Source organism: Tiliqua scincoides, chromosome 12, assembly GCF_035046505.1.
Source record: "Tiliqua scincoides isolate rTilSci1 chromosome 12, rTilSci1.hap2, whole genome shotgun sequence".
NCBI lineage: Eukaryota > Metazoa > Chordata > Lepidosauria > Squamata > Scincidae > Tiliqua > Tiliqua scincoides.
Genome location: NC_089832.1, coordinates 1297298 through 1310068, shown reverse-complemented (window position 1 = coordinate 1310068; position 12771 = coordinate 1297298). Strand labels below are relative to the sequence as shown.

At 53.5% G+C, this 12771-nt stretch overlaps 1 protein-coding gene across 2 annotated transcripts; it reads right to left on the bottom strand.

Annotated features, from left to right (window-relative positions):
- Positions 1 to 510: 510 nt before the first annotated feature.
- Positions 511 to 9949, bottom strand: LOC136663066 (sestrin-3-like). 2 transcript variants are annotated; one of them, XM_066639994.1, is made up of 9 exons: positions 9793 to 9949; positions 5592 to 5795; positions 5109 to 5291; positions 4374 to 4604; positions 3693 to 3798; positions 3453 to 3571; positions 3109 to 3299; positions 1467 to 1611; positions 511 to 787 (listed from the first exon to the last, which is right to left on the bottom strand). In XM_066639994.1, the coding sequence occupies exons 1-9, from the start codon at positions 9850 to 9852 to the stop codon at positions 698 to 700; spliced, it is 1329 nt and encodes a 442-aa protein (XP_066496091.1). In that variant the 5' UTR covers positions 9853 to 9949; the 3' UTR covers positions 511 to 697. The 2 variants fall into 2 exon arrangements, with proteins under 2 accessions (XP_066496091.1, XP_066496093.1); XM_066639996.1 differs by having other exon boundaries at positions 3453 to 3541.
- Positions 9950 to 12771: the final 2822 nt, after the last annotated feature.

Sequence of the window (12771 nt, the reverse complement as noted above, 5' to 3'; positions counted from 1 at the left end):
CTCAGAAAAGCTGGACAGTACTGCAACACCAAGCAGTGGAACTCCGACTCAAGGGGGAAAGTGGAAAGGGTGGCTGTGGGTGCCACGAGGCGTCCCAAAGATACAAAAGGAGTTGGGTGGAGGTGGAAATACGTTGGACCGTGGACGGGTGGGAGGAAGCACTCTTGCTGGGAAGGGGAGGAAGAGGGGCTGCAAATCCTCTTCCCTATCTCCAGTGCCAGCCTAGAAAAAGGACCCAGGAGAGCTGTGTTTCCTCAGCAGACTGAGTGAGTGCCTTTGAAGGGGCCGGACCTGAAACCCTCCCTTGCCCCTCACCCCCCAGAACCCTTTCTAATGGGGCCGTGTTGGCACCATGACAAGTGGCAAGAACAGCACTGAGCAGGAAAAGGCCTTCTAATACTGGGACGGATGGTGGACTCCAGGGGGAGCGGCTGTAACTTGAGGGACAAGGAAGGAAATGGCAAGAAACCCATCCCCCTCCCCACACACACACCCCACCCCCACCACCTTGTGCCTTTGCCAGTCCCTCTGCAGATTCAGCTGCCAATATTGTTGCCTTCCCTGGCCCCACCATTCAGTCATTGCACGCAAGGGTGGGGAGAGGGAGGGGGAGGCCTCTCCTCGCACCCAGAGGGGAAGGGAGACAAGTGCCGTCGTGCACGAGGTCTGGTCCAAGGGAGGATCCACCAGCAGCCCTCTAGGACACCATGTAGTGCGTGATGGCGCGGAGGGCATACAGCAGCTCTGCCTGCAGGCGCGCTTCCAGGATGAGGAGGTTCACGTGGACCTGGGTGTCATGAATAAGTTCACATTAGGCCTAGGTTGGCATGAGAAGCCTGAACCAAACTAAGACAGTGTAACTGAGAAGTTGCTAGCAGTTCCCAGCTGCAGGAATGTGAGTAAATAAACAAAAGGATTTGTTGTCTCTCCTTTGCTGGCCAGGAAGGACACATAAGAATTACAACCCACTGGAATGTTTAGCACCTCAGCAGACAGAGAGGCACCTTATGATGGAGTGCAGCTGTATGGAGTGATGGAGTGCAAGTGATGGAGTGCAGCTGAGGATCTCCAGTTGGGAGGGGTAAGAACTAGGAGGGGTTAGCAACCAGGCCAAAGGTTCTGGTCCTCAAAGGTTCTTATTGGACAGTCTAAATAGTATGAAGTCACCTCAGTACTATTAGCATAAGAAGTATAATAATGAGTGCCCAGGGGGTGTGTGGGGTTTTCCTTCTTGAACAGTTTTTGGGTGCAACATTCTGCACGCGTGTGAGCTCCATTGTCCATCATGGGAACCTGGCCCCATAGGTAGCCCTGGAGCTAAGAAATCTACAAGAGTAACTGACCCAGGGGAGAGGTAAGTATTAATAGAGATAGCCAGCTAGCTTTATTATTTTATTGCTGAGATGTTCCCTAGGTGTTTATGCCTCTAGCATTTGCTGAAAGGGGGCAAGGGGCCAGCCTCCTACCTTTTCACTGTGCTTGAACTGCTTCCAGAAGCGCTCAAACATCTCTGGGTTCATCTTCTCTGGAGAGCAGGTCACAGTTTTTATGTAGAGTTTCAGTATCCTCTCCAGGAGGTGATTCACCTCTGCATAGTCATAGTCATCATACCTGGAGGGATAGAGGTTGGAGCTGGCCCAGGAGTTGCACTTCCTTCGCAAAGCACCCAGAGGCAGACCCCTAGCTCAGGCAGCACCAGTACCTGGCTGCTAAGATGCCCTGGCAGACAGAAGCACTGCCCATTCAGTCCTCCACCATCGCCTGAGAAGCCCAGGCAAAACATCTGTGGCAAGAGAACTTGCTCTGATGCAGTGGCATAGTTAGCAGGGATGGATGGGAGCGGACTGCCCCGGGTGCTACCCACAAAAGGGAGTTGACACCACTAGTGTCCAAAATCATGACTGTTAGGAATAATACCATCAGGTTATATACCATTTGATGCACAATTTACAGCAGACTACAATGAAGTAAACTGGAGTGAAATTCTTCCTTTTCATCAAAGATTATGGCCAACAAACCAGAAACAAAGATACAACAAAAAGTAGATTTCCTTAACTCAAAACAGATCATTGAGACTGATTGGCTTTTTGAACAATGAGATGTTATTAGGACACAGCATAGAACCAAGAAGGTGTTAGTAAGGTGACGCTCTTGGGGGGGGGGAGCGCCACTAGTGACCATTCGTTGTGTAATTAAATGCAGAATGTAACTAAACAAACTGCACTGAAATCTGTTCTACCAAAAGCTATAGCCAAATAACCAGAAAAACACCATTAAGTGGATTACCTTAAGTCAAAACTGACCAATGAGTCTGAGAGTTCTGAGAGCTAATGAGGTGTTATTATGACACAGCAGGGAACGAATAAGATGTTATTATGAGTCAGCTCCCTTTTCCATGTATCAGAGCTAACGCACAAACTCCTATTCAGTTGTGTGAGTGACATCAAGTTGGTCACAGTTTTTGGGCTGGTTACCGACTGGTTGAGTGACCTGTACTGCTCTAGAGTAAAATAAATAAATAAATAAATAAATAATTGGGGGTGAAACCAACACTAGTAATGGCACTGGTGGAAAGGCTGGGTTGTTTTGGTCACTGGCTTACATGACTTTTAAAGTGAATTCTAAACATTCATCTGTGGTTACTAACCATGATGGCTACATCGAACCTCCAGATGCAAGGGCAGTATGTCACTGAGTACTATGCGCAGGGGAGCAGTAGCAGGGAGAGCACTGACGTTCATCCATTACTTGTGGGGAAATATTCACTGCATTTATTTTCTGGCCATTATGATTATTCATTTCAGGTCATGACTATTACTATCTCTCAGTCTCACCTACCTCACAGGGTTGTTGCGTGGACAAAGAAGGGGAGGAGCCAGGCACTCCACCTTGAGCTCCTTAGAGGAAGGGTGGTATAAACATGTGAAAAATATTAATTTTGTTGTACGGGGGTGTCAAATTTATGGGCCTTGGGTATCAAGTGACCTAGCTACGCCACTGCTCTAATGCCAAGGCTCCTGAACTTTGGCCTGGGTGGGCGAGGCAGTCAGCCCCAAGCAGTCCCCCAGTTTGGGCAGCCAGCGATTCCTCATCCAGCCCAGAAGGTACCTGATGCCGAAAGTGCAGTGCACGTAGTTCCAGACGCCACGCTTGAAGGCGGCGTGTTCACAGCCCTGCCGCTTGGCCATGGCACAGCTCTGGAGGCCGTCCACCTTCCGAAACTTCTCATCCAGCAGGTGCCCGATGTCAGAGTAGAGCCGGTTCACCAGAGAGAAGCCATGGTCCTCCCAGGAATAGTCCTGCCCGGAAAGGGGTAGCAAGAGGAAAGATTAGGGGGAGGGCAGGGTGGGGGGGCAGTGGCCAGGCCAGTGTCATCCTCCTTCCCTCCTCAGGCAGAGGTTCTGGGAATGTGCCACCAGTACCCACTCCAAGGAAGCAGTGCCAGCACCCACCTGCACACGGAATATCTGGGGTTGGTCCTCGTCACGCTGAGCAAAGTCCTGGTACCCAAAATTGGGGTCCTGGACGTAGCAAGAGAGATCTGCAGTGCCAGAAATTTCCCTGTCAAGGCCTGAGAGGGGAAGGAAGCCAGAAGCTTTGTGTACAGCAAGCCGCTCGGCCATCCCCCTGACCAAGCACAAGACGTCCACCCCAAGGGCACCTAGGAGCTTCAGTGCCACCTTGGTAGTTACCTTCATCCCTGTCTGGGGGCCGCATTTCTTCCCGGGCCTCACTCTCCACCTGTAGCCTGTGGATGCGCTCTCGGAGGGAGTCCAGCTCCACACAGGAATCCAGGGACTGGGGGGGGGGGAAGACAAGAGTGGCCCATTTAGCCAGGGTCCCAGGGGTTCCTCCAGGCACACTGACATGAGGCCCAAAGGCAGGGAAAGGACCATAGTCCACTGGCCAAGATCCTCTTCTGCAAGCAGAAGGCCCCACTTAAAGATCTTGGGTGGGGGGAAGAATTGAGCATGGAGCGCTTTGTGCATTTCTGGCATTAAAATCAAAGGGCTGGTGCAGGATAGGGGCCAAGAGCCTGACACACAGAATGAAATTCCCAGGGTCAAGTTTCACCTCTGCCAGGAAATCCCTAGGCAGCCCGAGGCCAGTCCATCAGCCTCAGTCTCACCCATCTGCAGGATGGGTGTCAACACAGAATCGCTTTACAGGGTTGTTGGAAGGACAGCACCAGCAATGCAAGTGAAGCACTTTGTACACTCAGAAAGTACTGTACAACTAGTAGTAGTAATAATAAGAAGTGCTTGTTCCAATGCTCCAACACAGTTCACATCCTTAAATGGCCCCCCCAGTGGGGCAGGCTTCCAGCTCCTCCCTCCGCCTGCCCAACACCCTCCTTTCCCAGCCCCACGCACCCGCTTGCGGTTGAGGTGCAGCAGCTCCTGGCTGCCCCCGTTGCCAGCTTCACAGAAGCAGAGGCTCCCCGGGAGGGCCAGCTTCACCAGGCCCCGCCCCTCTGGACACGCCTCCTGTTCGCAGCCACAGCCGAACGCAAAGCTAGCAAGTGCGTGGTAGTGGGCCAGGAGCACGACGGCGTGGACGAGCTCCGCCAGGGACCAGCTCTGCTCACTGGTCTTTAGCAGCTTCTGCAAGAGATGCAGAGAAGACAACAGGAGCTCCAAGTCAGCGACGCAAGAAACACCTGTGTTGCCTAGCGGTTAGAGCTTTCTGTTAGGGTGAGGGATGGTGATCCAGCAGCCACACGGCCTGCATCCTGCACAGAATGGGTCACGCTACCTGGAACACCACAAGGCCCCGACTGGTCACTGTTTCCTGAATGTTTAACAAAACAAACCAGGCAAGACCTGCACCTTTCCTTCCTCTGCACCTGTGAGGAGCACCAAGCAAAAAACAGCTCCAGTGGGTGAGGGAACTCCACAGCCACAAGATATGGCCTTTGATGCAAAGCCTGCTTTTCTTAGGGGAAGCACCGACTCCCGGCATTTCACACTGCAAGTTGTGCCTCGCCGCTCTCCCTGGCTTCAGTGATTCCCAGACCCCTCCACTCTTTCAGGGAGAGGGAGCGGCATCCACAGTGAAGACCACTCACAGCCCCCTTTCGCCTGTCCAGCCCAGCCCCTGCCCGCTACCTCGATATGCTCCTTGCTGACCAGCCACGGCCGGTGCGCCAGGATCTTGTTGATCTCGCTGAGCTTGCGGAGTTTCGGGGGGATGTAGTCCAGCCCTCTCAGCCACTGGGGGTCACCTCCTACCCGCAGGAACTGCAGCACATGCAGATTGACCAAGTACCGACAGCGGTGTCGGGCAGCTGCCTGAAAGAGCAGGTGCACACGCTGAATATGGGCTTGGCACATGGGCCCAGAGATGTGGATTCTTCCTCACTCCACACCTCGACCCTGTCTGTTGAAACAAACTGGTGAGTGAGAAGGGATGATGGGCAGGTCAGCTCTGCAGCCAGGTAAATCCACACCTGTCACACAGCTCCCCTCCACCCTGCCTGCTGTTCGCCTGGGGAGATGGGCAGGCTAGGGATATGCCTACAGAAAGGCATGGAAAAGGCTCCAGCTGATTCACCAGGAAGGGCACTGCGCAGACCGGCTCCCAGCACTCACCATGACAGCAATGTAGTGACGACAGTCAAAGGGCAATGGGCCGTCCATGTGCAGCAGGTAATGTTGCATTCGGAGGAAGCTATCCAGATACTGTGGGTGGTACCCCATCTGTTGCGTGATGGCCTCAAGGCGCCCCCTGCTGGCCAGGGCTTTCACAAAGAGCAACTGGGGGGTCCGCTCCTTGTCACTCGTGCTCATCTTCGCCTGTTGGGGTGGGCGGAAGAGAAGATGGAGAGACATTTGCATTTTAGGTGGTTGTTTCCGTAGAGGAGAGGATTCTGCTAAATAGTCATCAGAAAAGCACACCAGGTTTGCATGAGCCCAGTTCAGTGTTTGACGTGGCCAGAAAAAGTTCACAGACTGCCTGACTTGAGAGCTGCTGTAGGTCACTGGCTAAGGCCCAGAGCTGAGAATCAAGGCTTGCCCAGTGCAAATCTCATCCTTGCCATGAATTTTCACTAGGTGGCCTGAAGCAAGCCACTCTTTCGACCTCAGTCTTTCCCATCTCCCTTATGGGGATAATATGACTTACCGTGCAGGATTATTTTGAAGACCACATCAAGATAATACACATGAACAAAATGCTCAGAAAGTGCTATCCAGACAAAGCATAGTATTATTCTGCAGACAAGTCTACAGTCTCATTGAAAACTGGATTCTGCTCTCAGCATAGATGATTTGACTGAAACTTAATTGCAGGTATTTGCATAAATCAATCCTACTTTTGCCAGGGAGGGGCAGTGTGCAACAAAGCCCTGCCTCCCCACCCCTACAAATCCTGTCCAGGATTCTTCCTCACCTTACACATAATTTTGCCAGTTTCATATGCACTTTCGGGTCTAATTCCATGGTACTGAATGGGCCAAAAGCTTCCCTACTTCCCTTCCCTGGTCTCCCTAAAAGGGAAGCTAAGATTCTCCAAATGCAAAGTTTCCCACCCAGTGACACCTCTTGTATCTCCACTGTGCCACCCTGCCCACTTCAGAACCAGGCAGGCCACAAAAGACTCAAGAAGGCAGTGGCCAGAACAGCATCAGCATGGCTCAGCTCTTTGGGGAGAAGGGTCTCTTTCCCATCACCCCCTATGCCTTGTGGGCCCAGGAGGTGCTTCCCCCTAAGCCTTGCAACCAGTTCCTTCAAACCCTATGGGCCCAAAGAAAAATCTAATTTCCTACACCCCACCTGGAAGCATCTCTGGGAGAGTCTTGAGTCCCTCTAGCATTTCCATTTCAATTCACGAGGTTCCCAAGACACAAAGGTGTTGAGATGCATCACCATTTCCAAAGCTCCCAGTTGCCCCAATGGTACCAAAAGAGGGGCTGCTCCCCACATGGCTCACTACATGCCCAGGTTTGCACCACTTGCCCCTTCACTGAGTGCAACAGGTACTGCCTGAAAAGACCAGCAGCAAGGCGGCAAGAGGGCTCCAGGGCCCCCCACACAGCCTCAGCCCCAAACTGGACAGATATTCACCAGGAGGTGACTTGTACAGAGTCAGACTGCTCGTCCACCTAGCTCAGTATTACCTGACTCTGACTGGCAGCCATCGCCCAGGGTTCCGGAGGGAGAGGGGACTTCTTTGGCCCTGCCCAAGGACACACCTGAGACCTTTTGCAAGCCAAGAAGGGGTGGCTCCTCCCCTCCATCCACAACCAAATGGAAAACTGTGCCTCTCTCCCTCTCCTAATGACCCAGGAGTTGTGCCCAGCCACTACCTGGCCAGAACAGCTCAGCCTGCAGGGGTGGTGGTGCTGAGGGGGAGGGTGTGCAGGATGGCCTGACTCCATTTATGTAGGAAACAGGCCATCTCCCCAGGGCTGTGGGGCTGCTACGCCAGTTCCACTGGGCTTGCTCATTTGCTGGGGCGAGAACGGGCCATGGGGAGAGGGAGGGAGAGAAGAGACACACACTCAGTGGAAAAACACTCCGGTCCAGATGATCGAGGCTGGGCTTCCCTTTCCACTCCTCCAGGCGCCACAGGCCCTTAAAATAACATTCCTGAGCTCCAAATAAGAGGCCGCACAGGGAAGTGGCCTGGGGTGGAGCTGGGGGTCAGCGGAAGTGCCAAAGCTGGGGTTCTTGAGAACTTCAGGGCCTCCACCTGGTCTCCCAACATGGGCAAACCTTCCTGCCTCCCACTATGACCCCGGGTCTCCGAGGACCCCAGCAATGCAGCAGCACCTGCTGGGTCAGAAGACCAGACAGCAGCACCAGAACCCTCCCCTGCAAAGGGGAGGGTTTTGGCTGCATTTCCAAACACCTCCAATGCCTCAGTTGCCCCCCTTGCAATTCAAGGAAATCTGGCCCCTCTCATCATAGTACACTTCAAATCAAGAGGGGTGGTACTCCCCACACCCTCTTTAGCTATTCACCTTGGAGGGACCCCCTCCTGACTGGCTGAGCGCAAGGGCAGCAAGGCCCCCTCCGCTTCGGAATAGATGGAATTCTTTGGAGCCGAGCACAGATCAGGCACAAGGTAGAACAATGAATGCTGTTGGTGTCAGAAGCTGGCACTGCCAGGCACGCAGGTCACACCACCATTCAAGTCAGTGTCTTGGGGGGGCTGATACTTTCTCACACCCCCTGCTACTTTTTATTTTTAAAACATAAAGGCAGTGATGAGGTGTGTGTGATTGGTTAAAAAAATAGGGGGAGTCAGACATAGGGGGCTTAGAGGGCTCACTGCAGGCACCCCACAATTCTCGCGCTGCAAAGGGGGCAGTCCTTCAGATGGTACCGCCGTCCACTCATCTGGAAAGATAAAGTGAGGGTGAAGAGGACAAAGAAGGGGGCATGACTAAGACATCCCCCCAGGAAGGGGGGCACAGCGCAAGGCAGAAAGGGGGTGCCTGCTTTCTGATCACAGTAGGAGACCCCCAAGAGTTGAGGGGGGGTCCTGTGGTCAGGGAAAAACCTGGACCCCCCCAAAAGGTGAACAGAAAACGGGTTCAGAAGAACACGCCCCCTGAGCACAGCGAAGCAGCGCAGCCCCCGGACCAGCCCCCTCCCCAGCCCTGCTCATTGTCTCCGTGAGCGCCCCCCACCCGCAGGGGACGAGCCGCAGCGCCCCCTCGCGGCGCCACCGCAGAAGCGCAGGAGGAGAGAGAAAAACAACTTTGATTGGCAGCGCGGGAGGCGGAGGAAGAGCAGCGGCGAGCGGCCCGGCAGAGCGCAGCATCCCGCATCCTTGGACAGGACAAAGGGGCCCAGCGCGCCCGCCTCCCGCCCGCCGGAGCCCGAGCGGGACGCGATGCTGCCGCCCAAGTCTCCTCCGGGCACCGGTCCCCGGCCCCATCCAGCCTCCCCGCCCCTGCCCAGGAAGCGGAGCCGTGCGGGGGTTCCCTTGGCGGGTCCCGAGCACCCGCGGGGCGCACCGGCTGCGGGGGAGAAATACTGGGGGGTGGAGATGCGCCCCTGTCAAGCGCCTGGCGCTCAAGGGGGCGCCTTACTCCCGAGGAGGCTGCGCGCCCATCCTGCGAGCTCAGAGCCCCGTCCTAGGCATGTCTACTCAGAAGTAAGTCCCACTGGAGTCAGTGGGGCTTACTCCCAGGAAAATGTGGATAGGTTTGGGCTGCAGGGAAGACACCACTGGGGGAGCCCGAGAAGGAGGCACCAGGAGGACCCACCCCTTGGATGGGGGGAAGAGTCCCCATCCAACTCACGGGGGGAAGAGCTCGCCTGACGTCCTGGAATTGGGGGGGGGGGTGCTGAGTTTGCTGCCGGTACTTTTCCAACAGCAGTAGCAGCCTCAGTGGGGGGAGGGAGGGGGGCCGGAGGGCACAATCCCATGCATGTCTACTCACAAGTAAGTCCTGTTGTGATGAATGGGGCTTACTCCCAGGAAAGTGTAATAGGATTGCATCCTAAGAGCCCAACCCTATGCACGTCTACTCAGAAGTAAGTCGCATCAATGAATGGGGCTTACTCCCAGGAAAACGTGCATAGGAGCTGCATCCTAAGAGCCCAACCCTATGCACGTCTACTCGGAAGTCGCATCACAGTCAATGGGGCTTACTCCCAGGAAAGCATCACAGGGCTGCATCCTAAGAGCCCAAACCTATGCACCTACTCGGAAGTAAGTCGCATCACAGTCAACGGGGTTTACTCCCAGGAAAGCGTCACAGGGCTGCAGCCGGAGCCTCTTCCCGGGGGGCTCCTTCTCCCCGCGGAGGGTCCACCTGCCCACCCGCAGCCCGCCTACCTGCAGCCTCTGGCACTGCTTTCCGCGGGGGCGCTCCGTGCTCGGGGGGCAGAGGATCATCTTTGCCGGCCTGCCGGGTCTGCCCACCCCCGTCCCCGCCTGCCTGGACCGTCCACCGGCCTCGCAGCCACCACCACCAACCGGCGCAGCTCGCTCGCCAGCCCCGGACAGCCCAGCTGGAGTCAAGCAGCGAGGGGGCGTGGCCGCCTCGCAGCTGCCCAGCCAAACAGGAGGAGGGGGCGGGGACGGGTCCGTCCTCCCGGCCAATCGCAGGCGAGGGGGAGGCGCTCAGCGGGACCACGTGGGGCCGAGTGGAAAGTTACCTGCTCGTCAAGAGCGAGGGCCACGCCCCTTACAGGCGAAAGGGGGCGTGGCTACAGCTCCAGCGTGTGGTCCCTGGACAGCTCTTAAAGGAGCCGCGTCCTATTTGTTCCACTCTAGGTGGGCTGAGGGGGTTCAGTACTGCCCAGGGGCACATTCTGCAAATGGAAATCAGACTGAGCAGGAAGGGGGTGGAGGGATTCCAAAAACACACACACACTAAGAAGGTGGACACAGTGGCATAGCTGGAGGGGGGCAAAGCACTGAGTTTTGCAGGGCGCCATGCAAGCAGCCCCTTTCCCTTCCCTTGGTCATACCAGGGAGGTGCGGTGGGGGGGCAGGTGAGCCAGAGCTTCCCCACCGCTGTGGGAGACACCCAAGCAACCACCACCCACATGCGTTGACTCCAGTGGGGAGGCTCTGCCTCACCTGCCTCACATGCCCCCTCACCCACTGCACTTCCCTGTTGCACACCTAGGTCTCCAAACTATGGCCCCGGGGCCGCCCCTGGCCCGCCACAAGGTTTTATCCATCCAGCAGCAACTTGTCTTTTTTGTCAGAGCATTTGCTAATGTTCGACCTTTCCACTCATCCTATATCAGTTCTTTGTTTCTTTGCAATTGTCACATTTCTCTTCTGTCCTTGGGCTGCAAGGAGACATGCATAGGACTGGGCTCAAAATCTTACCATGCTGATTGCAAAAAAAGATCCTAGGGCGCAATCCTAACCAACTTTCCAGCACTGGCATAGCTGTGCCAGTGGGGCATGTGCTGCATCCTGCAGTTGGGGGGCAGTCATGGAGGCCTCCTCAAGGTAAGGCAATGTTTGTTTCCTTATCTCTGAGTTGCATTGCCTTTATGTCTGGGATGGAAAGTGGGTGAGGATTGCGGCCTTAGGGCCCAATCCTGTCCAATTTTCCAGTGTAGGTTCTGCTGTGCCAATGGGGCATGCACTGTATCTTGTGATGGGGCAGCAGTCACAGAGGTTCCCTTAAGGGGAACATTTGTTCCCTTATCTTGGGGCTGCATTGCAGCTATACGGGTGCTGGAAAATTGGATAGGATTGGGCCCTTATTCATTTATTTAAATGTCATTCATTCATTTATAAAACTGATTTTTTTTTCAACCCGAGAAAATGTGTTAAATATTTGATGTGGCCCTTGTATTGAAAAGTTGGGTGACCCCCTACTCTAGTGACCTGGAATGGCTCCAAAGGGGAGAGGGAGGGGCTACCTGCATGCGCAGTGAGGCGCCCTACAAAATGTAGTGCGCTCCCCCCTCTAGCTACTCTACTGTGTGTCAATGATGATTGCAGCAATAGTATGAATCTTTGTTACTGTGTAGTTTGTGTGTGAGGTGCATTTCTGTGTATGGTGACCATGTACGTTACTGTAACAGTATACAGTGGCTTGTGGTAGCACTTGAGAGACCCAAGGTAACCTGAGAGATTTACACAGGAGTAAATGCAACTGTACACAATAGAGTGTAGGGATTGGAGCTTCAGTATGATCTGGTAAATCCTGTATGGGAGAGTATTTCTTTCTTGTTTTCTTCTCCCATTTCCTATCCTGGATCTGTATTTAATCTACAGGAAAATAATACAGTTTAATTCTTGAATTTTCATAGTTTTAATGGTGCAGTCAACTGAACTGGATTTTTCTTTATCTTAATAAATGCTATTTTTTTTGGCTTATTGTTGATGGCCCTCTGAAAGTCACTTATGAAAAAATATGAATAAAAATATAATTATCCCCCCTAAAAGTTCAAATTTCAGGGCTCAAACTTGCTTGAAATCATAATTTCTGACCTGGAAACCAGTTGAGGGTTGCTGAAAGCACGCTGCACATGCACACTCAAAACAGGCTTCAAGAGTGAATGTGGGGGGGCAGGATAGCTTCAGTTCTGAAGTATCTGGTATAGAAACAGACTGCCAAATGGCTTGCTTACCCAATTTGGAGTACAAAAAGTGCTGGGAAAGCTTTTGATTCTGATACTTAAGCGTATCTGAGAAGTGGAATTTTGTGGAGAGTTTATCGATTACAGAATAAAGAGAACTTGGCATAATAAGAGTAGGGAACAATCGCTGAGTTTTGTTTTGTTTTGTTTTTTGCCAAAAGTTATCACAAAACAGTATGGATCTTTTGACAAAACCATACGGGATCTTCAACCTCATAATCTCCTCTGCTCACTACAGGCAGATATATAGCACCTGTTGATGAATGATGGTGACTCTTCATAGCCTTTGTGTCCTCCTAACCTCCCTTTCTCTCTGCATACAAAATGGGGGATCTCACAGGACTGCAGGCAAAACAGGAACATGCCATGACACCCAGAGCTGCACTGACGACATGGCAACCAGGGTAGATGTTCCTGTGCAATGCGCAATCAATTTCCCTCCTGGCAGCTGACTGTGACTGCACTGTAAAAAAACATGTCGGGAGCCTGAAGCCCTGTTCACCCACATCCATCATCAGTGGCCTTGTCCTTGGGCCCTTCCTTGAGCTGCTACTTCTGTCCATTCTCCTGGTACAAAAAGTAGTACTAGGTGAGCCTGTTGCCCAGCTAGGTTGCAGACCCTTTCTGTTTCTTTCTATCTGCTCCTTCCACAATGGTTTGTCATCATTTAAGCTGCTCAACTGTTTACATTGCCTGTTTGACA